The 24763-nt window shown below is 43.3% G+C and overlaps 1 protein-coding gene across 1 annotated transcript; it reads right to left on the bottom strand.

Annotated features, from left to right (window-relative positions):
* Positions 1-14649, bottom strand: LOC134405736 (vomeronasal type-2 receptor 26-like). The gene is made up of 5 exons (XM_063136986.1): positions 14627-14649; positions 12094-12385; positions 3532-3759; positions 2117-2243; positions 1-899 (listed from the first exon to the last, which is right to left on the bottom strand). Exons 1-5 carry the CDS (start codon positions 14647-14649, stop codon positions 1-3), a joined length of 1569 nt encoding a protein of 522 aa, XP_062993056.1.
* Between the last annotated feature and the right edge of the window lie 10114 nt (positions 14650-24763).

The raw sequence follows: 24763 nt of genomic DNA on the forward strand, positions 1-24763 counted from the left end.
TCATGTTTTCCTTACTAATTGCTCTCTGGTGTTCAGCTCGGGTCTCATGATTATAATATAGCATTTGGGGAGGAACATACAGCCCAATAAACCAAGACTGGACGCCAAGATGGAGAAGATCTCCACAGCCACCATGTATTTCCCCTTGGTACTCAAGTAGGTTGGGACAAAGGAAAGCCAAACACTGCAAAACACCAACATGCTGAAGGTGATCAGCTTGGCTTCATTGAAACTATCAGGCAACTTCCTGGCTAAGAAAGCCACAGTGAAGCTGATGATGGCCAGGAGCCCCATGTAACCCAGGACAATGTAGAACATGCTGTCTGAGCCTTCATTGCATTGAACAATGATCTGACTGATCTGAGAGTGCATGTCAAACTCTGGGAAGGGGGGAGAGGTGGAGAGCCAAACAGCACTGATGCCAGTTTGAATAAGAGAACAGAGGACCACCACAGACACTCCCAGCCTATTGCTTACCCAATGCCTCATCCTGTTCCCTGGTTTAGTGGCCATGAAGGCTAGAACTACGGTAATGGTTTTAGCCAAGACACATGAAACAATGATGGAGAAGATTAAGCCAAACATGGTTTGCCGCATAAAGCAGGATACCTTTCCAGGCCGGCCAATGAATAGGAAGGAACAAAGAAAGCTAAGCAACAGAGAAGAGAGCAGGGCACACGTAATGTTCCAGTTGTTGGCTTTGACGAGGGGAGTATGCCGATAGCGAATGAAGATCCACAACACCACCATTGTGACTATGGAAAAGAAACAAGCACAGCAAACCAGAACTGCTCCCAAAGGTTCTCTGTAAGATAAGTAGGTGACATGTTTGGAGAGGCATTGGTTGTGCTGGTCATTTGGATACTGATCTTCTGAGCACTTCTCACACTGATCTGCATCTGAAATGGATAAGCAAGGTCTCAGTATTTATAATTTCTGGATTTAACTGGGATCCATCAATCCTATTTCTCACGGGTTTATATAATAAAACTTTGTTAAATGCAAAAATGCCCAATGCCAAATCACGGGACAGCTCGTATTTGCATTACGAATTTGTGAAATCCTCATTAGGAATGTTGTGTTTCTTCTCTGTGTGTCCACTTTGCCCTCAATCTCACAGTTTTCTTAATATGAACTGGGGATCACCGTGTGCATTTTGGTAATGGGTGTCATAGGCCTCATCTACACCAAGCAGGATATTGCACTATGAAAGTGGTATGAAAGCGGTATATAAAAAGCAGGAGCCACACCAAGCAGGATATAGCAGTATGAAAGCAGTATATGGTATGGGTCAATGGGCCCCAACAGTTATCAGTGCACTTCAGTACCGCTATAAAGCGGTAGAGTGGCTCCTGCCTTTTATATATCATGTTCATACCACTTTCATAGTGCAATATCCTGCTTGGCATAGATGAGGTCTTTGTTTTAGTTAGGGATTGGTGAATCTCTTGATATCTGGTCCGCCACATTGAAATCCTGGGCACTTGGGGCCCTGTGGATTTCATCAGAGCCCTGTTATATCCACTGGAGTTTGTTGAGTGGCTCTCCAGCTTTCTAAAAGATGTGATAGGCTAATAGTAGCCACCATTAGCCTATGGCTGGCTTTATGAGGAAATGTGAGACTAAATATATTGCAATGGGAAATTCTTTTAGGTGAACTTTTTAGTTTTCCTAGATGAAACTTTTCAGCACCCTTTCCAACTTTGGTGCCCATATGTTCTTTTCCTACATAACCCATGATCACCACTCAGCATAGTCAGTGGTTGGGTATGATGGGAGTTATAAGTCCACAATATCTGGGGACCCAAGCCTAGATAAAGCCCTGCAGAAGCAGAACTGAGCTCATGGAAAAGGAAGGAGACAGTATTCTTTGGTGACGAATTTTGTTAGTCTGCAAAAACTTTGTTAGTCTGCGTCTTTCATTGACTTTCCCCACTCAAGAAGTTGGTGTTTACTAAAGCCGTTCATATATCTGTTCCAGAGAAAACGTGATAGGAAATAATGTAATCTCAAAGGTAAAGCATCCATATCCATTGAGCAGGGGGTTGGACTCAATGATCTTATAGGCCCCTTCCAACCCTACTATTCCATGATTCTATGATATTCTTGTCCTCACCTGTATGGTTTGACATTCTTCCTTCAGAGCACTGAGCACATTCATAGCAACAAATTTGCTTCCCCTGCATGACAATCTTGTTGTAACCAGCGTGGCAGCTCTTGACACACATGGCTCGGGGAACTGTCTAATGAATGACAACCAAAAGGACAAAAAGATGATCGAAACGTACTGCTCTCTCATCATTATAATTCTTGGTTTCACCCTTTTGCAGAAGAACTCAAGACCGCACTAGACCTAATGTTAATTGCAGTAATATGAAGCATTGCGGGGGGGGGGGGGGGAAGAGACTAAGGGGAGACTTGATAGAGGTGTACAAAACTATGCACGGTGTGGGGAATGTGGGCAGGGAGACATCCCATGAAGCTGATTGGAGGGAGATTCAAGGCAGGTAAAAGGAAGGACTTCTTCATACAGCACATAGTTAAACTATGGAATTCACTACCACAAGATTATCTTCATATTTCCTCAAAGAAGCCATCTGAAACTAACTTGTAATTTGGACACTCTGGGCTTTATTGGATCAACTACGATATCTCCAAGACACCTGGATATTCATCCATTAGTGCAATATTTGAATATAATGTATATATCAAAACCCTGGTCCGTGGAAACCTATAGGGCATGTCTAGACCTTCTGGCAGAGGGGGGAGGATCTCATGATATGGTGATTGCGAGATCCTCCCCCAAGTCTATATGTGGCTCGCAATGTCCTAGGAGGAAGGGTTGTGTCGGGAATGCTTTAGGGTGGATTCCTGCATTAAGCATGGGGTTGGACTCGATGGCCTTGTAGGCCCCTTCCAACTCTGCTATTCTATGATTCTATGAGGACGTTGCCCACCATTTTGTTTTGTTTTTTATTGAAAATGAGTGTACAAGTGCTCGATCATAAAAGGTAGGGTTGTGTTGTTGTTTTTAAAAAATGCCACTCCCCCCCCACACCCAATGGGTATGGAGCTCCTGAAGAGCCTCATGCCCCATGCCCAGTTCCCAGCTCCTCATGTTTACTTGAGAGGACCCGGGACAAACTGAGACAGCTGCCCACACGTCCTGCAGTCTCGGGATCATCCCGGGACCACAAGAAAAACCGGGACAAAAGTGTAGGGTAATATCCCGGGGAAATGCAGGGATCTTCCCTGCCTGCTCCCAGGATCCCCTTTGGGTCATGTGGACGCACAGGGATTATCCTTGGGATATTGCCCTATCTAGACATGCCCATAGTAATTTCAAACATGTATTTTCAGATTACAGATGCTGGGTCTTAAGGGAGAACAATCTATTCACATTTTAGACCACACACGGATGTCTGGAATTCTTGGAGGCAACACAAGTATTCCCAGTAAGCAAAGAGATTTTACTCCACAATCTCAGGTAAAGAGATGGTTGCTGAAAGCACCTTATAAAATTATTCACACCTGTTGAAACTTGTGATTCCACACAATGACATTTCCGTTAATGACAAACTCTTTTCCGGCAGGAGCTTTGGCATCCATCCTCCCAACTTGGACTCTCTTGAAAGATCGATTGGGGAATGTGACCAAGTTGACAAGATCATATCCTCCTGCCAGGTCCCCATCGTCACTGAAAAATATTTCTTCCCCAGCGCTATTGTTAAAGCGGACATTTCTCAGAAAAGAGTGAAGCTGGATTAGAGGAGAAAAGTTTATATTCTGTCAGATCGTGGGGAGGGTGGGAGGTTTGCTAAGATGCAATCTTCGGGCCTGACAAATCCTTACACCCTTCTATCAATATCACTCAATGCGAATTTACAAGATTTTATATTTACCAAGACTATATATGCAAAGCTTTAAGATGTGCTTATTTTGAGGGAAGGATGAATACTGTTAATGTTAGGGATGTGTGGAAGTGCCTGAGGGGAGTTTATTTATTTATTTATTACATTTTTATACCAATAGCCAAAGCTCTCTGGGCGATTCACAAAAATTAAAATCATGAAGGGCATAAAAACAACCAACAATGTCCAGAAGGTGCTAAATTCCAGCTTCAGGATCTGATTATTGAATAGGAAAGTTTCAGCCTCCCCTGATCGGGTTCCATTTTTAAAAATTCAAATTGTTCTCTGGAAGATCCAAATCGGGTCCAGATCCAAATTGAGCCTTGGATGTCCATTGAACATGAGACTGATTTAGGGATGTTGTGGGTGCCCAACTGGGAGTCCATTGGACTCCCTCCCCAAACCAGCAAGCCGATGCCCCTGCCTTTACCCAGAAGCTGCCAGTCTTCCATGTGAGCCACCATTTTTATGGAAAATGGGGGCTCTGTAATTTCATGGTTCTAATGTTGTGCACAATGGCAGCTGTAAAGGGCCATTACCCATCTTCTATAAAAATGGCCACTCTCATGGTGGCTGGGCGGTAGGCCCGGTAAATCCCATCCAATCGTGTGGCTTGGCAAATGGAGGCAATTGCTCACCATCATCTTGATTGGTCCAAAGTGATCTGAATTGCTTCGGATTGATCCAACCCACTTTGGACCTATCTGGACATGATCTGGATTCAGACCAAGAAAAATGTCTCCCTATCCACACTCTCCATACTCGGCATAATTTAGTACACTCTGTCATGTCTCCCCTTAGCCTCCTTTTTTCCAAGCTAAACAATCCCAGTTGATGTAACCTTACCTCATAGGGGAGATGTTCCAGCCCCTTAATCATTTTAGTTGCTCTTTTCTGCACTTTTCCCAGCTCTATGATATCATTTTTTAAGTGTGGTGACCAGAACTGTACACAGTATTCTAAGTGTGGTCGCACCATAGATTTGTATAAAGGCAATATGTTACTGGCAGTTTTATTCTCAATTCCTTTTCTTATAATGCCTAACATGGAGTTTGCCTTCTTTACAGCAGCCGCACACTGGGTGGACATTGATAGCCTTTTCCGTATGAATTTGTTAAATTATCTTGTAAAGATGTCCAAGAGGCTCCCATCACTACATCTTGTAACAGTCAGTTTCATTGTTTGACTATGCGCTCTGTAAATAAGGAGTTCCTGTGGTCTACCCTGAATCTTTCACCTTAATTCTTCATTGGATGGACCCAAATTCCAGCATTATAAGAGATGGAGAAAAATGTCTCTATATCCACTTTCTCCAAAACCATGCAGGAACAGGACACCAGGGAAACATGCTCTCAATTACCCCAACAGAGAATAATAACAGAAGAGACATATATATCCTGCAGAACAGTTTTTTTTGCCAGACTAATTAAAATATAAAATAATTTTGCCAGTGTCTTGTAATTAATGAAGGTGGGAAGATTAATTGCTATCCTCTACTCAAAAAAGAATACACAGTCAGCAATATTTGGATGGTTTATTTATTTATTTACTGCATTTCTATACCGACCAATAGCCAAAGTGCTCTGGGCGATTCACAAAAATTAAAACCATAAAATACAACTGAAGTATAATTCCCCCCCCCGTTGTAGTATCTAGCTATAGTGAGCTGAACATCATTGAATCCCTTATCCTTCTATATTCTGTGACTGCAGTACCAAAGCAGTCAAGAGGTTGTAACGATCAATACAATCACAACATGATGATTCTAATAGTTCTTTTATATAAAATTATTGTTTCACTATCAATATGGCAATCTGTAGAAGATCCTTTTAAAATACTTGGTATTTTTTGTGAACCGCCCAGAGAGCTTCTGCTATTGGGCAGTATTAAAATAAAATAAATAAATAAGAAACGCCTTTCAGAAGCCAAAAGTGTTGGGATTGAGGCAAGATACAAGACAGACCTCTGGAGTTGTGGGCTAGATCCAGATATTCCTCCACTAGACTGTAGCACTTATTCAATCCAGAATCCTGCAGTTGGATAGAATAAGGCCTTAGCTAGACCTAAGGTTTATCCCAGGATTGTCCCGGGGTCATCCCTGCTTGCTCCTGAGATATCCCGTGTCTCATTTACATGAAGAGGGATGACCCCAGGATGATTCCGGGATAAACCTTAGGTCTAGCTAAGGCCTTAGTGTACATACACATGAATTAGTTCAATACATTTGATCAGCATCTAAGAGGAATTATGTTTTACCTGCCATGGCCGAACTTCCAAAAGTCTCCATCTGTCTCCAATCCACAATACTCCATTTTTGACTCTTGATGAATACATGGCATGGAGAGCATGTGCTACAGCATGAACCGCATTGTAGATAGTGTAGCTCTGGCCAGACATCCCCATTTCAAACACAGATGCAGGAAGTGTCTCCAGCTTCTCCTTCCCAGTACAGTTGACCTTGTTTGGCAAATATATGTTATATATTGGGAGTGAACAGATAAATGTACTATACCAGAACTGATAGATGAAATAAATCCCAGATTTATATGGATTTAAAGTTTCAAGGAACTCCTGATATCCTGGCACCACATTTGTGTGAAGCGAGAAAGACAAGGTGCCATTGAAGGATTTTGATGTGAATTGATTCCATGGGAAAATAGCAGTGAAATCCCACTGAGCGGTTATGATCCAAACCCTCTCCATTGGACGCATCTTTACAAATTCATAATTTTCCAGAATTATTCGTAAACCGTCCATAGATTGCCCATCCCCATAGACAAGGAACACATTGATTTTGTGCAACCGGAGTGTAGAAAATAGCCTCCCTAGAATGTTAGAAAATGTCTCATTGGATGCGTAACCTGTCACAGTTGGAATCGATTGTTCCAAAGCGATACAAATATCGCTCTGCAGGAGCCTTGGTCTCAGAGTCCGAAGAAATGTTTCTCCACTGTCATCATCTGATAAGAGGAGGCCAATCCATGTCCATCCAAAATGCTTTAGTAGCTGAATAATCCCATGATACTGAGGCTGTTCATTTGGAATCATCCGGAACAAGGAAGGGAACTGCATTTTATCACTCAAGATGGGGTCAAAAGAGCCGTATGAAAGCTAAAAGGACAAAACAATAATAATGAGAAGGACATACTCAAGACATACTTCTTGAAATAACTAAATTATTAGTTATTTAGTTATTTATCCAGAGTTGTGGGATGCGGTTCCACCAGTACACTGATGACACCCAACTCTACTCCTTTCCAAATGCTTTAGTAGCTGAATAATCCCATGATACTGAGGCTGTTCATTTGGAATCATCCGGAACAAGGAGGGGAACTGCATTTTATCACTCAAGATGGGGTCAAAAGAGCCGTATGAAAGCTAAAAGGACAAAACAATAATAATGAGAAGGACATACTCAAGACATACTTCTTGAAATAACTAAATTATTAGTTATTTAGTTATTTATCCAGAGTTGTGGGATGCGGTTCCACCAGTACACTGATGACACCCAACTCTACTCCTTTCCAAATGCTTTAGTAGCTGAATAATCCCATGATACTGAGGCTGTTCATTTGGAATCATCCGGAACAAGGAGGGGAACTGCATTTTATCACTCAAGATGGGATCAAAAGAGCCATATGAAAGCTAAAAGGACAAAACAATAATAATGAGGACATACTCAAGACATACTTCTTGAAATAACTAAATTATTAGTTATTTAGTTATTTATCCAGAGTTGTGGGGTGCGGTTCCACCAGTACACTGATGACACCCAACTCTACTCCTTTCCACCCAATTCCAAGGAAGCGGTTTCTGTGCTAAACCGGTGTCTGTTGGCAGTAATGGATTGGATGAGGGTGAACAAATTGAAGCTTAATCCAGATAAGACAGAAGTGCGCCTGGTCAGTCGAAGGCAAATCAGGGAATAGGGATTCAGCTTGTGCTGGATGGGGTTACACTCCCCCTGAAGACACAGGTCTGCAGCTTGGGTGTACTTCTGGATTCAGCCCTGAGCCTGAATGCCCAGGATTTGGCAGTGGCCAGGAGTACATTTGCACAGTTAAAGCTAGTGCGCCAGCTGCGCCCGTTCCTAGAGATGTTGGACCTGGCCACGGTGACACATGCCTTAGTTACATCCCGACTGGATTACTGTAACACGCTCTACGTGGGGCTGCCTTTAAAGAGTGTTCGGAAACTCCAGCTGTTTCAAAGAGCTGCAGCCAGATTGTTGACCGGGGCTGGTTACAGGGAGCATACAACTCCCCTGTTAAAACAGCTCTACTGGCTTCCAGTCTGTTTCCGGGCACAATTCAAAGTGCTGGTTATGACCTATAAAGCCTTATATGGCTCGGGTCCAGGTTATCTGAAAGACCGTATTCTCCCTTATGATCCTGCCCATGCTTTGAGATCTTCTGGAGAGGCCCTTGTTTCAGTCCCACCATCTTCACAGGCACGCTTGGTGGGAACATGGGAGAGGGCCTTCTCGGTGGCTGCTCCAGTGCTTTGGAACTCTCTTCCTGGGGAAGCTAGTCTGGCTCCCTCCTTGATGGGCTTTTGGAAGAAGGCAAAAACTTGTTTGTTCCAGCAGGCCTTTGGAGAATAATCTGGTCCTCCATCTATGTTAAGGACTTGTAAAGTTTAACGTTTTAATATTGTAATATTTTTTATTTTTATTTTGTACATTTCTTTTTCTAGGTTTAAAATGTATATGTTTTAAATTTTGGAAGGCTGCCTTGAGGCCCAGTATTGGGCAAAAGGCAGGATACTACTACTACTACTACTACTACTACTACTACTACTACTAATAAATGTGATCCTTCAAAAATAATTAGATCTTTTTGTATTCAAATATCTTGGGGGAAAGACTGTAGCTGAGGTTTAGGGTTTGCATGAAGAAGGTCTGCAGTTCAGGCCCTGCCATCTCTTGATAATACTGGAAAGAACATGTCTGAAAACTTTGGGAGCCACTACCAGTTAGTGTCAACAACAATGCAGCTATGTAGACCGATATTCTGATCTGATAGAATAGAACAAAACTTTTTTTGGGGTGGGGGGCATACTAAGTAGCCACAATTTTTATCTTTCTTCCCTCCCAATTTTGAAACAACAACAACAACAATAAAGAAGAAAAGGCTATATACACATATATACACAAATAGAGAGAGGAAGCAGATTCCAAAACTGACCAAGGCAGAAGATCCAGTGTAAATGGAAAAGACCAAAATTCAGTACAAGTTAACAAATAAGACCAATGATATAAAAGAAGATCTAGAAAACCAAATTCACATTCTCTGATTGGAAGTTCCATTCCATTCAAAGATAATAGTGGTGAAGAGGAACACCCCAAATCTTTAAGAAACAAAGCATAGATTCTCTGAAAATATTTACCAGGTATAGAGAGAAGAATCCCATGTACAACATAAACCATATGATGTCTAGTATTCATCTTGAGTTTATTTACCTTACCCCACAAACTCAGCTTTAAAGATGCTTATCAATTTAAATCCTCAAAAATCTCATGAATCAGTTTATTCAAACTGACCTTAACCATTTGAGATAGATCTCTGGGAATAAGTATTCCATGATAAGGAATAACATATGGGCACCATCAAAATCACCAAACTGCTAATGCACTACAAGATGTAGTATCTCCAATTAAAGTTCAGTTTTTGACCAATTAATTGAATAACTGGAGAAATTATCAAACATTTTAATCATCTGCATCAATCACAGACGACTGAAGTTCAGGATTAAACAATACAAAATTACCAGTGTACAGAGTGATTTTAAATAATAATAATAATAATAATAATAATAATAATAATAATTTATTTCTTACCCGCCTCTCCACTTTGATTGAGGCGGAAAACAACAATAAACGATAAAATACATAATACTCAATTAAAACATAATATTCATTGTTAAAAACATCCTAAAAATAAATAAAAATGAATAATAATATTATAGGACAAAACCTTTATTTAAAGAGCTTATATATCATGCTATATCCTAAGATAGCTAAGATGTGTGCCTAAAAATACATAAAATACAGATAGCTTTGGCTATTGGGCAGTATAGAAATGCAATAAATAAATAAATAAATAAATAAATAAATAAATAAATATAAAAACCAGGGTAAAAATGTGCCATTACCTGATTACACACTTTTGGTTGTGAGACAACCAATTCAGCCTCAATTTGGTGTATATAGGAGAAGATGGTCAAATTGGTTATGACAAGATTGCTTGTCATCTGAAGGTTTCTCAGCAGGGTGGTGGAAAATAATATGTGGTACTGAATTCTGGATCTGACCTGAAGCACACCTCCTCAATGAACTGAGCAGAGTCCTTCAAAAACTCTGAGATGGGCCTGTGCTTTTGTCTTTCCTAAAAGTTAGTGTGGCGATACCCACCTTTCTGTCCCTTAGGTATGTCTGAGTTTGTATGTCTAGCGAGTGCAGAATATTTGGCTGAGTGGTGTGGCTAGTGATTCTGTGAGAAACAGGGAGGGAGGAGTACAAATAGTTTGGCTGAGGGGATTGTAGTCTAGTCTAGTCTAGTTTGGTCTTGTCTGCTTATTATTCTTGTGGAGTGTCTCAGGCTTGCGCTTCTTGAGAGTGTTTGGTGTGTGTGGAGCGAGAAGAGATAGGACTTTAAGGGACTTGGGATTGTTGTTTTAAATATAAAAATAAGCAAGTTTGATCTAAATTGAAATACGAAAGTTCTGTTCAATTTCAATAAACTTTACTTTGTGTTCCGTTACCACAAACCACGTGTCAGCTCCATAGGCGTGCGCAGCACATTTCATTAGGTGGTTCGGCCAGGGATTATTTTTTTAAGGTAAACGTTGATTGAATATACAGTGATAAAGGACTTTTTTTTCATTCATCAAACAAATGAAATAAATGAAAACTGAAGTAAACTGTATTTTTTAAATTAACAATTTAATTATTTGATTGGGACTGAAGTAGAGGAGCACTAATTTTACTGTACTTATTGTCTTTAAATATGGTTAAATATGCCACAGTTACCTTCTATTTCTACAATTCTTTTTCTCCTGTCTTTTTTTCATCCTCTCTTCGTTTTCAGGCTGCATCCTATGCACATTTACCTCAGAGTAAGTTTGATTGATCTCAGTGGGGCTTACTTCTGAGTAGACATACATAGGATTGTGCTGCAGCTCTGTTTTAAAGTGACACAAGATACATACATACCATGTTTACCAAAAGAATGGCTTGAAAAAAGGTAGTTGGACACCCTAAAATAAGCAAGGGCAGATAGGAATTGTTTTAGCCAGCATTCTGAAAAAGGTGCTGCTGAATGAACCCTCCTTAGCCAGGAGGTCCTGGGGAGCATTGCAGTTCTACCCCCTTCCCCTTTCTTTTCTCTTGCTGGAGTCCAGACTGGGGTGGGCGGTGGGGCAGCGATGAAGAGAGAAGGCAGATAAACATACAGCTTCTCTCTCTCTCTCTCCCAAACATTACAGTACCTGCAGGGCTGATGACAAGAGGAGGGCAGCAGCTCCAAAGGGGGGAGGGCCCCAATCCGCAGTTCCGGGCAATCTTACTCCTTCCAGAAACAGTCCCCTCCTCGGCTCTACCACGTGCTGCTTCCTGGCCCCAGCGTGGCTGCTGCTCCCACCTTGTTCAGCAACTGTCAGGAGAGGTCAGGCAGAGCAGCTGGGAGCAGGGAGCGGCTGAGTGAGGGAGGGAGGGAGGGAAAGAGCGAGCGAGCGAGTGAGCGAGCTAAGGGGGGCAGTGGTTGCACCAGTGAAAAAAGCCTTCCGGAGGAGGAGCGGAGTGGGGAGCAGCTGAATTTGTCGCTCTTTCCTACAGTTAGCACCAGCCCTGCTACCGCAACATGGCGGCAGCAGCGGATTAGGGTGTTCAGCTGAACGCTTTGAACCTGTTGTCCGCATGCCAATGGTCAGCTCGGATTACCTTCTATTTTACACAGTGTAAAAACAATACGCCTGCAGTTCAGTACCTCAACAATAGAACTTATTTTTCAAAACCCTTTACCTTGTTCCCTCACATATAGGGGAAAGGTTGTGTTGTTTTTACCTTTTCCCCAGGCTTTTCAAGAGGTGGCGCTTGGCTTGAGAAGAGTGTGCTAGGCAAGGCCTTCTGTGTGAGGTCGGTGTCATCACAGTTAGGCATGTGCAGCAATAGAAAGAAACATACCTGAGGAATCTTGTATGTGTTTAAGATGTTGGCCATCTGGATGGAATTCTGAGAGGTAAGTCCACCAACGACAGCCAATAGCCTCTTCTCCCTGCCACAAACGTAGTTGAGGGGATTCCCTTGTGCTTCAAAGAGTAAGTCCAAAGTGACCCGAAAGGCTCTTCCTGCACTAAATGCATTGTCATAAATCATGGATCCCAGTGTAACGTTGGGTAACAACTCGGCATTCTTGTTGACCTCATCAATGGCAAAAACAAAGGCAAGGATGTACTGGAAGTTTTTAGGCACTATGCTGCAATGAGAGTTTTATGGATTCTTACTATTTAGTATCAAAGAAACAAATTCATTTTATTTCCATAATTTTCTAGCTGCTGACTTGGTAAAAACACACAGCAGCAGCAACAACAACAACAAAAGAGATAGTCAACAAATAGTCCACAGCCATTGGATTGGAATGTGGATAGGGAGACATTTTTCTCCTTCTCTAAAAATACTAGAACCCGGGGTCATCCCATGAAACGGATTTGTGTGAGATCCAGGACAAATAAAAGGAAGGACTTCTTCACACAGCGCAAAGTAACACTATGGAATTCACTACCACTAGATGTAGTGATGGCCACCAATCTGGATGGCTTAAATTCCTGGAGGCAAAGGCTATCAATGGCTACTAGCCCTGATGGTTGTGTGCTATCTCTAGTATTCGAGGCAATAAGCCTGTGTGCACCAGTTGCTGGGGAACATGGGTGGGAGGGTGCTGTTGCACCATGTACTGCTTGTTCATCCCTGGCCAATGGCTGGTTGGCCACTGTGTGAACAGAGTGATGGACTACATGTACCCTTGGTCTGATCCAGCGTGGCTCTTCTTATGTTCTTATTTAACCAAGCTCCCATGCATATTGTCAGCTTTTTCTTTTCTTTTCTTACACTTTGTTTCAGACAGGCAGTAATTGGGCCATGCAGCATTCTCCACCAGCGTACTTGGAGACGATGCTGAATCTGTTCCTTTGTGCACCTCTAAAAGACGGTCCCTCAGGCACTGGAGGTCCCACCATAGAAACTCTTGCTCACCCTGTTCCAATGAGAAATGCTCCTCTTGATGTAAAATGCTTGGAATCAGTAAGACACAGCCCACCTTCACAGGGCTGGCGTGAGGACTAGGCAGGTCAGCCGTTCGCCTAGAGCACTGACCCTGAGGGGCGCGGGCTGGCTCCTGCTCACGTGTGGAGCGAAGGGGAAGCAGGGTGGAGGCTGCCCACTTGTGGACTCAGCCCCGTCCACCTGGGCTGCCTCCTTCCCCGGCTCCGCCCGAGACTCCCACAGGCCCTGCGCTCCACTCTGTGCAGGTATGGGAGGCCGCTGCCATGTCGCCTCCCCCTCTCCAGGGGGCACAGGCCCCACACTCCTCCAGGAATGCAACTCCTGGCCCCGACTCCTGCCTGCAGCAGGGGCCAGGGAGGGGGGATCGCACGGGCAGGGCCCAGCAGCACACCCCCTGCGTGGTGCAGTGGGGAGGGTGGGGATTTGGGGCATCTACCCCCCCATTGCAGGAAGCAGCGTCACCAGCTCTTGGGGGCTGGGGGAGGGGGCCAGGGCCTTCCTAGCTTGGCGGCTGGCTGGCGGCGCCTTTTTCTTGCCTCTTGGCGGGATGAGAGAGAGAATGGAGAGAAATGGAGTTGAGAGTGCAGAGCACCTGACGGCTTTCTGCGTCCGTCCCTCGGAGATTTTGTCTGTCTGTCCCCCACACTCCTCCTCTCTGCATGCCTTGACTGAGCCTTTGGCACGGAATCGCCTCCCACATGGCTGGATTTACAATGGAAAGGTGGCAGCTCTGAGCTGCCGCCGCACGTGAGCGGCTTCGTGGGCCGCATGCAGCTCCTGCTTCGGACCAGGAAAACTGCAGCAGCGATGGCAGCAGCAACAGCTACCACTGCCCCAGAGAGGAAGGGGGCAAATTTCGCCCCTTTTGCCTCCTCCAATATGTCCACGTGCAGGCATGGAAAGGGCCAAGTAAGCAGTGCTTCTGCACCCCATTTTCACCCCTTCGGGTGCCTTCAGTCTCCACGCAAGATGTGGGTGCCTCCCCTGTTGGATTTGCAAAGGATAATCAAAAATTGATTACTTATTCTTGCAATTTAAAATAAATTTAGCAGTTTCAAGTTTTGTGCTTTTTATTTTTTCTACAAAACATCTGTTCTTAAAAATCGGTGTTGGCAATTTGGAGGGTGTGTGTGCAAGTAGCTCGCCTTGCCTAGGGTGCAAAATAGTCTGGTACCGGCCCTGCACCTTCACCTCCCATAGCAGCAGCATTCCTGACATGGTTGAAGCTCAGCCCCCTGTTCTCTTCATGCACAGAGTGGAGGTATTTGGTCCATGCTTTTTAGTGCAAGCATAATCCACAAAGTAATGAGAAACCTGATATTGGTGCTTAAATATGAAAATACAAATGAACACAGTGGTGGGCTGAGATGTGTGTTTGTTGAGCTTCCAACTCAACTTCATAACTTCCCCCACACAAATGGAAGTTTCAAAATACCTTTCCTGAGCTCCTTCCCCCATATCGTTTGACTTATTACAGAGCAAAGACTTGTTATCTGCACAACCTGCAGGCAGGACAAGATTGAGTAGACTTAACTAACAGGAGGGCAGATTTTGGCTGAACATTAGGAGAAATTTTTTGACAGAGCAGTTTCACAATGGAACCCATTTCCTAGGAGTTGGGGGCATTTCCTACTGCAGGTCTTCAAGAATAGACCATCTGTTGGGCATGATCTCGCTCTAGATTTTCTGCATCAAGCAGAACCTTGGATGAGACTGCTTGGAAGACCCCCTTCCAGCTCCATGATTCTACAGTGGGGGTCAGTATTCTAGAATCCAGAACAAATAGCTTTGGTTTAAACACGCATATACATTGTTTGACCCCCACCAAACTCGCCTGCTGTGCACTAGATGATGGGTGGTGGAATGTGAGAACAGAACTCAGTGAAAAACAGTATGTCGGAAGTGTTGTGAAAGCTCTAACTATGGTGTTGGTCCATTGTCACAAACATATTGTCACTGCTGGCAGTCCCTAATTGGTCACCCTCCTTATGTGGACAGAAGGAGTCTAGGCTGGAACGGTTTGTATCAAAGTTATCTAAATTGGCTCAGAAAAGTACAGAAAGTCCTAAAGCAGTCCCACCAACAAATAACGTGTCACTTACTATGCTGTCATTGAGGAGTGGGGTTGCACCATAAACATGTGTAACTGTTGCTCAGCATATACAAGGGATACAAATTCACCAATGATAACATCATCTCTGGAACTAGGAATATGATAGGGAACTCTTGCTTGCCGGCTGCACCCAGAGTTCAAACTCTTGCTTATGCTGTGAGTCAGCAGAAGGATTATGTAAAGTAGCAGTAAGCAAAGCGTCCTGAATGCCAGCAAATGTTGGTCCCAGATGTAAATCTTCATGGCCACCTACGCGGTTGCTGGTGTGAATGAGAGCTGATCCTGTCTCAACAGAAAATACAGGAAACTCTCCACCGCACACTGTCCCAGACCATACCAAGACAAAATTTCCAACTCAGGCTATTGGCTTAAGTGTTTAAATATCAAAGCTCCCTTTCAGATTGCTCTGAGCACCCAAGGTATTGTGATGATTCTCTTCGCAGTCTTCTTAGTGGCTTTTGGCTAGCTGTGGGACTTCCATGAGAAGGGATCAATCATAGTGATTTTTCTAATTACAGGGTAGATATTGTCAGAGATAAAGTCAGAAAAAACAGTTTGTGTGATTTGTGATCCCACTATAGAAAATGTCTGCTTTTCATTTGGGATAGTGAGGGGGTTCAGTGCTCTTGGGATTAATACTGTATGCTGGGTATTAAACCTAACTTTCTGAGTGGGAAGAAAGTGAGAAAATACAAATAGGCCATGACCTTTATCTAATATGTGACTACTAGACCAGTCCTTCACAAGGGCTTTTTCTTTTTTTGGGGGGGGGGGGAATCTAGCCTTTAATTTCTAAGATTTTATTTATTTATTAAAACATTTATGTCCCACCCTATATCACAAGAATCTCAGGGAAGCATACAGATAAAGTCATGCATATAAAATAGAACAATAAATATAAAATTCTAAAACAAATTAAACCATTAATATGTTAAAACCAGTATGAATTTTTAAAACAGTAAAATCCAATTAAAACAAGACAGTCGGCTCATCTACACCAAGCAGGATATTCCACTATGAAAGTGGTATGAAAGCGGTATATAAAAGACAGGAGCCACACTACTGCTTTATAGTGGTATTGAAATGCACTGGCAACTCTTGGGGCCCATGATACATACCATACCATATACCACTTTTGTACCACTTTCATAGTATTATATCCTGCTTGGTGTAGTTGTATCGTGGGTCCCAACAATCGTCAGTGCACTTCAATACTGCTAGAAAGATGTAGTGTGGCTCCTGCCTTTTATATACCACTTTCATAGTAGAATATCCTGCTTGGTGTAGATTAGCCCAGTGTGCAGGCTGGTGGATTTAGCCATCAAAGGCTCAGTTAAAAAGCCATGTTTAACCTGGCGCTGAAATGAAGCCAATACCGGCACCAGTCGGGCCTCCAGCGGGAGGGCATTCCACAGCCAGGGTGCCACCACAGAGAAAGCCCTCTCCCATGTCCCACCATAGCATCTATCTCGCATTGATGGGACACGGAGAAGGGCTCCTTCAACAGATTTCAGGTGTTGGGCCGGCAGACAGTGCCCAAGATCATTAGTAGGGATGTCACGGGTGCCTGACTAGGTCCAGAACCTCCATTGTGGTGCTCTGGAAATTGTGTATTTCGTACATTGTGTAAAAGGTGACTGTAAAGATTAAAGGAGCTTGCATGGGATCACTAGCAGGGGCTGGTGGGTGGTGGCAGCTTAGCAGGAGTCCAAAGGAGCTGGGCACAGGGATGCCTGTCCAGGCCTAATTATTAGTCTGTTTCCTGTGAGTCTGCATTCTTCAGGACTGTTGCTCTCATGTTCTTCTTTGGTACCTCTGGTACCTTTTGCTTCAAAAAACTTTGTAAAGCTAGGCTCAACTCTTGAAACGTTTCCAAAACAGTTTCTATGGAATTTGCTGACAGCACAACATTGTGTTTGTGATGGATTGTTGTAAGTCATAAGTAAGGACTGGTTTCTATCAGGTTTGACCCCAATGTCTCTGACTGAGAACGGGAGGGGGCAGGATTTTGAATCCAATTTAAATCTATAAGATTTTCTGTATTATTCGTTATCACAAGATCATTGTCCTTGAGATCAACAGCTATAGCACCAAATAAAAAGACCAGTGGGGCCTGATTCTCGAAAAACCTTATGATTACTAACTTATCTTCTAAAAATATCTCCCTGGCTTTGTAAATAAAACTAGCTATGTCTCGATCCTTAAATGTAACTACAGCCCGAGCCCTAATTCCATCAAAATACAGGTATTCTATAAAAACGATATCATCAAACCTCATTGATCCTGGGGAAAAAACCCATTTAGAATATGCAAGAGGTGTGCTATACACTCTGTCTGTGCAAGAAAACCTTTTGGTTTGGGATAGTTGGCAAAAAACTAATTTTTGTGGGATCATCACCAATTTCCAACCATTCCCCAGATTAGAATTCAGTTGTGACTCTGCGTGATAAGGTACTGGGCTTGAATTAATATTGCAGACATTGTCCATATTGCTAAGTACTTTTGCCCATGGGTCCTGCATTTCTACCTCATTGAGAGCATTTGCTGCATTTCTCCTTGTCAGGCCTTCTTCCTCGGGTGTCTGCTGCAAGTTAATGACATTGACTAACCCTTTCTTCTTTTTCCTTTTTTTCTTATAGGCCTTCTGGGTAGACTTGTGTGGATCCAAATTTGAATTTGGGTCTAGCAGTTTGAACAGCCTCTCTAGATCCTTTATCCGACAACAATGTGCTTTTTTCTCCTGCTTCCTTATATTTGTAATATTTTTACTTTTCTTCTGCTTTTTGCGTTATCCCTTATGGACTCTTTTGTTAACATCTTTAGTATGAATCTTTGCATTGTTCTTAGTTGCCAACTGAACTTACATAGTACTTTTGTCAGTTCCTTTCGGCCCTGGTCTGCTCTCTTGAGTTATATAGTTCTCAACCAGTGTTGTTAACAGTCCATTATTTTCTGAGAGGGATTTTTTGAAAAGGGCTAATTCCCTACAAACCATAAGAAACTGACCCTGGATTTGAAAATCACTTTCTTCTGTTTGAGTGGAAATGGTTTATATTTTGGGATTGGGACATTATCAGCAAGCTCAAGAATCTGTCTCTGCATGAGTTCTTCTATTGGTCCCACTTTGTCCCTTGACTCGACTTTATCCACCTGCTGCAGTTCCTTTATAGTGGAAATGTACTCTGGAAAGGCCATCTCTGAGGCCAGGTCCACTGAAGATCTTGAAGTCCTGGGCTCTCCTATAGTCCCTTTAAGATACACTGACCAGTCCAATACAGAATGTGTAGAGGGTGATCCATCCTGCAATGACTCACACAGCACATTTTCACTCTCCTCCTTCTGCTGCTGAAAGTACTGTGTGATTTTATTTTGCCTTTTCCAAGGTTCAGGGAGGCTATGTAGGTTGGGTGTAATTCCTAGGTCTTTGTATATCTTTCTGGTAAACACCATATTCTACGCATTCGACCCTGCTTTTCTCTTAGTCCACCGCCCACTGCACAGCTTAACTAAGATATATAATTTTTGTGCTTAATGGACAAGAAGTTATGATAAGGGTACATATAGAGAAGAGAGAGAATGAAAGCTGACTCACTGTACAGCAGCTACTAAGAAAAATTCTTTTATTTTAGGGTTTTAGGCAGATAGGAGTCGAAAGCAGAGTAGTAAACGGTCATTCCCAAATTCCATGCATTCATTTGCTTGGAGTGAAACACTTTAATGAAGTAGAAAACCTCAGCAGCTCTAACTAGACGGCAGGCTAATTTTCTGCAGTTGGACTCTCAATGTCCCTATCTTGCTGTTAGAAGTATCCCCCGCAGGGCTGGAGCAGCAAAGGCATTCAAAGCAAATAAGGCAGATAAAAGCTTGGGAACTTTTGTAGATAATAAAATAGTAAAACCAGGTATTGCTGCCCATTGCAATGTCTGTTTGATAAAAAATAATTTGGCAAAGCAAGGTAAAAATAAAATAAAATAAGTTGAAACAATGCAGTGATTACTAGAAGCCAACATGGATTTGTCAGGAACAAATCCTGTCAGACTAATTTGATCTCATTTTTTCATTGGGTAACCTCCCTTGTGGACTGTGGGAATGCTGTGGACGTAATATATCTTGACTTCAGCAAAGCTTTTGACAAAGTGCCCCATGATATTCTGATTAACAAACTAGCTAAAAGTGGGCTTGATGGAACAACTATTAGGTGGATTCACAGTTGGCTACAGAATCGGACTCAAAGAGTACTTATCAATGGAAGCTTCTCAAACTGGGGAGAGGCAACGAGTGGGGTACCGCAGGGCTCAGTCCTGGGCCCAGTGCTCTTCAACATTTTTATTAATGATTTGGACGAGGATATGCAGGGAACGCTTATCAAATTTGCAGATGACACCAAATTGGGTGGGATAGCTAATACCCTGGGAGATAGAAATAAACTTCAAAGTGATCTTGATAGGCTGGAGTGCTGGGCTGAAAACAACAGAATGAAATTTAATAGGGATAAATGCCAAGTTCTACATCTAGGAAATAGAAACCAAATGCACAGTTACAAGATGGGGGATACTTTGCTCAGCAATACTACAAATGAGAAGGATCTTGGAATTGTTGTAGATCACAAGTTGAATATGAGCCAACAGTTCAATATGGCTGCAAGAAAGGCAAATGCTATTTTGGGCTGCATTAATAGAAGTATAGCTTCCAAATCACGTGAGGTACTGGTTCCTCTCTATTTGGCCCTGGTTAGGCCTCATCTAGAGTATTGTGTCCAGTTCTGGGCTCCACAATTCAAGAAGGATGCAGACTAGCTGGAGTGTGTTCAGAGGAGGGCAACCAGGATGATCAGAGGTCTAGAAACAAAGCCCTATGAAGAGAGACTGAAAGAACTGGGCATGTTTAGCCTGGAGAAGAGAAGATTGAGGGGAGACATGATAGCACTCTTCAAATACTTAAAAGGTTGTCACACAGAGGAGGGCCAGGATCTCTTCTCAATCATCCCAGAGTACAGGACACAGAATAACGGGCTCAAGTTACAGGAAGTCAGATTCTGGCTGGACATCAGGAAAAGCTTCCTGACTGTTAGAGCAGTACAACAATGGAACCAGTTACCTAGGGAAGTTGTGGGCTCTCCCACACTAGAAAGTCCCCAGCCCTGGCTTTTGCCATTTTGGAGACAAAATGAAAGAACTAGCAAATAGAATACATTCATCCGTATTTACACATATGAACACCCACACTTGCAAATACAAAGATGCATGTTCCCTTTCACAACCTTTAATTAAAATTCTTCCTCCTAAATCTTGCATTCTCCCTCTCCCTCTCCCTCTCCCTCTCTCTCACACACACTCACACACACACACACACACACTCACACACACACACACACACACACACACACACATTAGCTTAAAATGCTGCCCCTTTGGGTGATGGTTGTGTCACACTGGTTTCCCCATAATCATGATGTTCTCCTTGGGAGGCAGTGGCTCAGCCTACCTGTACTCCACACCTTGGGAAGATAAACTGGGATCTACTATCAATCTTTGGGGTATTTGAAGTAGATCACCAAGGCATTCTGACTCCCAGTTTTATTCAACAAGAAATTGGCTCCCCTCCACACCCACCTTGCTAAACTGGACTGCTCTAACAAAGAAAGCTGGTAGTGACTGTAATGGAAGTCTGAGTTAATCAGTCCTTCCCCAGGGTATTTTCCCCACTTGCTTCCGCCCAAAGAACCAGTACTTCCTTGGAATAAAAACACACCAACACCCGAAGTAACCAAGATAAAAAGTTTATTGTAAGAAGACAGCTACTAAATAGGCACTTGGTCGGTAGCAGCTACAGACAGATACATAAAACAGAACATAAGAGGGAATGGGGTTAGGGAATGGATAAAAACAGATACAAGTCAGGCAGAACCACCCATAAATCCATTCATACAAGAACCGACAGTCAGTCTACTAAATTTCCCTTCCCTGGTCAAACCGACCAACTTGCCTTTAGAAAAACCAGCTCACAGCCAAAGTGCGGCTTCCTAGCGCTCTCCCAGTTCCCTAACCGGGCAACCGTAGACATCCATAGCCTCGGGGCTAAAGACGAACCCCCAGCTTAATCCCATCAGCTTTTATCTGTTTGTCTCCTAATGAGGGAGTCGGTCCTTTCTTCTCACACAAAGCCCAATTAGCCGAGGCAGGAGATAACCTCCAGGTGTAAAGCCTCAGCCTGACCTTGGTAAGTTTAACTCCCACTTTCCCGCATACCAAAAGCTGGGTCCTGGCGCCGGTTTGCACTATAAACAAGCTGGCCAGATTCCTCCCATAAACATATCAAGTTAACCTTTCCTCTATCTATCACCACTATGGTTTACTGCCTAACAGGAAGACAAGGTTTATTACCTGCAAGAAAACACAAATTACTTCGGGAACAACTGTATTCTAGGACCTAATACATTTTATAATTTTCCCAGTCCTTCACAGTGACCAGCAATGAATTTTTGGGGTTGAAAGATGGTGATCTCAGTTCTGTTCTGGTATTCCAAACATATTCTTGGGCTAAGAAATCTTTAATTCTAATCATATGCCTTTTGCATTTGGCTCTAGTTGGTGGATCTTGGGGTTCTAGTAAAACACAAAATAGATCCCGAAAGCCTGAAGCCTGCTCATTCCTGCTCTTCGTGGTAATGCCAACTTTCATTTTCTGAATGGGAAATTTTATTGTTAGCTTTGTCTACACTTGACGAATATTCAGCACCGTAAACCAGCTTCCCAGGAGACTTTCATTATGGTATTTTTATCCCGTCCTTTAGCCAGAAAGGTTACTGGCAGTTTACAAAGATATATCTTAAGACAGTCCACTGCCCACAGTCTTGCAAACTAAAAAAAAAAAAAAAAGACATGAAAGGAAAGGAGATTGGGAGGGGGAGAAGAAAATTTAGGCACTCGATTCTTATAGCTTCATCACACCAGCGTTATACTGTGCAATCACTGCGAATTGCATGCAAAGGACTCTGAAGTTTTCCAGCTTATAATCTGCTTTGAAGTACTCCCATGTATCCTGCTTTAATTATGCTTCTTAGCCAAAAGAATTGATGTATTTTACTATCCCTTTAAGAGCAAATCTTTCGTTGTTCTCTGAGCAGCCACTGGGGGCGCAGGAGGAGAATGTGATATGTTTAAACTACAAATTAAACAAATGCTTACATCTGCGTAAGTTTTAAAGATAAAGGCATCAAAATTGGCACAGTAATAGATGTTAAGGAGGGCTTTCAGTGTACCAAAGTTGAATTGGATTGGGTCATCCGTTGATTTTTTGTAATGATTTTTTTTTTTACATTTCCCCCCCTTAAACCGCTTTCCTGGTATGCAAAGGATCTTAGGAGCGCTGCCGCCCAGGGTGTGATTTAGCTAACAACAACAACAGCTTTATGCTATGGGGATAATTCGAGAGAAACGGGTACGTGGGATGAAGCTTTTAGTTGCAAAGTTCAGCAGGTCATGGACACAGTGGAAGGGCTGCAACTTCTCCCCCTTCTCCCTCTCATACAGATCCAGGCACGATAGAGGCACTGCTGCTTCCTTTCCCTCTGATGGCCAGGCTTGTGTGGGCGGGCGCAGCCACATTGACGTTCCTTCCGACCATCTACATTGGAAGGAGCGCAGTCATGGGCTTCCCCCCCACCGCTGCTGCGCCCGCCCACGCAAGCACTAACCCTGCCAGTCCGGGGGTGCCTGGGAGCATTGGCACCCCCTCTTTGAAGGGTAGTTTTTGAAGGGACTGGTTGTTGTTGTTTTTAAAAAGCTGTAAATGAGAAGGATCACATTTACAGCTGGGGGGGGTAACAAGGGGGGAGGAATGAGGTGCTCCCTCCCTACCAGGATTTCCACCCCTCCTTTATTTCTTTTCTTTTCTTTTTTTCTTAACAAGGCTCCGCAGAGGTGCGGAGCCTTGCTCCAAGCTAAAAGAAGTCGGGGTAAGTCCCCAACTTTTTTAGAGCAGAGCTTTGGGGTTTTGCCCCTGGATTGCATCAGAGTGGCGGCTGCATCATGTAGATCACCTGCCGCCCCTACGAAGCAGTCAAGGCCCGTGTGGATGAGCCCCAGGCCGCAGTAGTGACAACTGGCAGCAGGAGGGAAGGGATCTCTCAGCTGGAGCTGGATCCAGGCATGATGGAGGAATTGGTAGAATTCCACTAAAGTCCTACTTTATCTCAACTTTCAAGGTAGGCATAGATGAAGCACCACTCAGATAACTTGACAAGAGCTTTGATCGTCTCTTTCTCCAACAAGAACAAAGCAACAACAGGAAAGTCCTGATTCCAACCAGATACAATGGGAACAAGTGTCATTGAACAATATTATTATCCCGGAACAGGGCCCCCTGCAGCTGTGTTGGACCAAAAATCTCATCATCTCCAGCTGGCACGGCCTTCATGGATGGGAATGCTGGGAGTTGTAGTCCAACACATCTGGAGGGAATCAGGTTGGGGAAGGATGACCTAGCATATCTCAGAGGGATGGAAGTTTGACTAAGGTTTCAATCTTGTGCACCTTTAACTGGAAGGCAGTCCCATTGAACTCCATGGGATTTACACCTCAGTAAATGTGCATATAATTGCACAGCAATGCAGCATGCTTAACTCTTTGAAAACTCATTCAAATAAGTCTATTTGCATGCACTCAAGAGAATTTGAATTCCATTTTTAATCTGTTAGAATCCATATAAACCTGCTTTTTGGCCAGCGTTGAATTACACATCCCACCCATATTCCTAACAATGATGTTAAATGCCTGAAACCCAAGAGGTTTGAGTAACACACAATTGTTAATGGTCCAAAGCAGGGTGACCATATGGAAAGGAGGACAGGGTTCCTGTATCTTTAACCAGTCCATACTCCAGGAAATAAAGCCAGACTGCTCACTTGAGGGAATGGTATTAAAGGAAAACTGAAGTACTTTGGCCACATAATGAGAAGACAGGATACGCTGGAGAAGAGGCTGATGCTAGGGAAAGTGGAAGGCAAAAGGAAGAGGGGCCGACCAAGGGCAAGATGGATGGATGATATTCTGGAGGTGACAGACTTGACCATGGGGGAGCTAGGGGTGGCGACAGCCGACAGAAAGCTCTGGCGTGGGCTGGTCCATGAAGTCACGAAGAGTCAGAAACGGCTGAACGAATAAACAACAACAGAAAAGGGAATTTCACCAGGCGGCATTTCTATGCCTGCAGCACCTGGTGAAATTCCCTCTTCATCACAACAGTTAAAGCTGCTGGAGCTATACTAGCGTGACCAGATATAAAAAGAGGGAAGGGCTCCTGCAGCTTTAAGTATTGTAATGAAGAGGGAATTTCACCAGGTGCTGCATGCATAGAAATGACACCTGCTGAAATTCCCTTTTTCTATACAACTGTTAAAGGTATAGGAGCCCTGTCCTCCTTTCCATTTGGTCATCCTACTCCAAAGGAAAGTACCAA

This window comes from Elgaria multicarinata, chromosome 11, assembly GCF_023053635.1.
Source record: "Elgaria multicarinata webbii isolate HBS135686 ecotype San Diego chromosome 11, rElgMul1.1.pri, whole genome shotgun sequence".
Taxonomy (NCBI): Eukaryota; Metazoa; Chordata; class Lepidosauria; order Squamata; family Anguidae; genus Elgaria; species Elgaria multicarinata.

What these genes read in the sequence shown, in the direction of transcription:
- LOC134405736 (XM_063136986.1), bottom strand. Translation starts at nt 14,649, where the DNA reads ATGGGGGAAGGAGCTCAGGAAAG. An exon ending in GGGGAAGGAGCTCAGGAAAG is followed by an intron (nt 12,386 to 14,626) that starts GTATTTTGAAAC and finishes CTCTCATTGCAG; the next exon opens with CATAGTGCCTAAAAACTTCC. An exon ending in AAGAATGTCAAACCATACAG is followed by an intron (nt 900 to 2,116) that starts GTGAGGACAAGA and finishes TATCCATTTCAG; the next exon opens with ATGCAGATCAGTGTGAGAAG.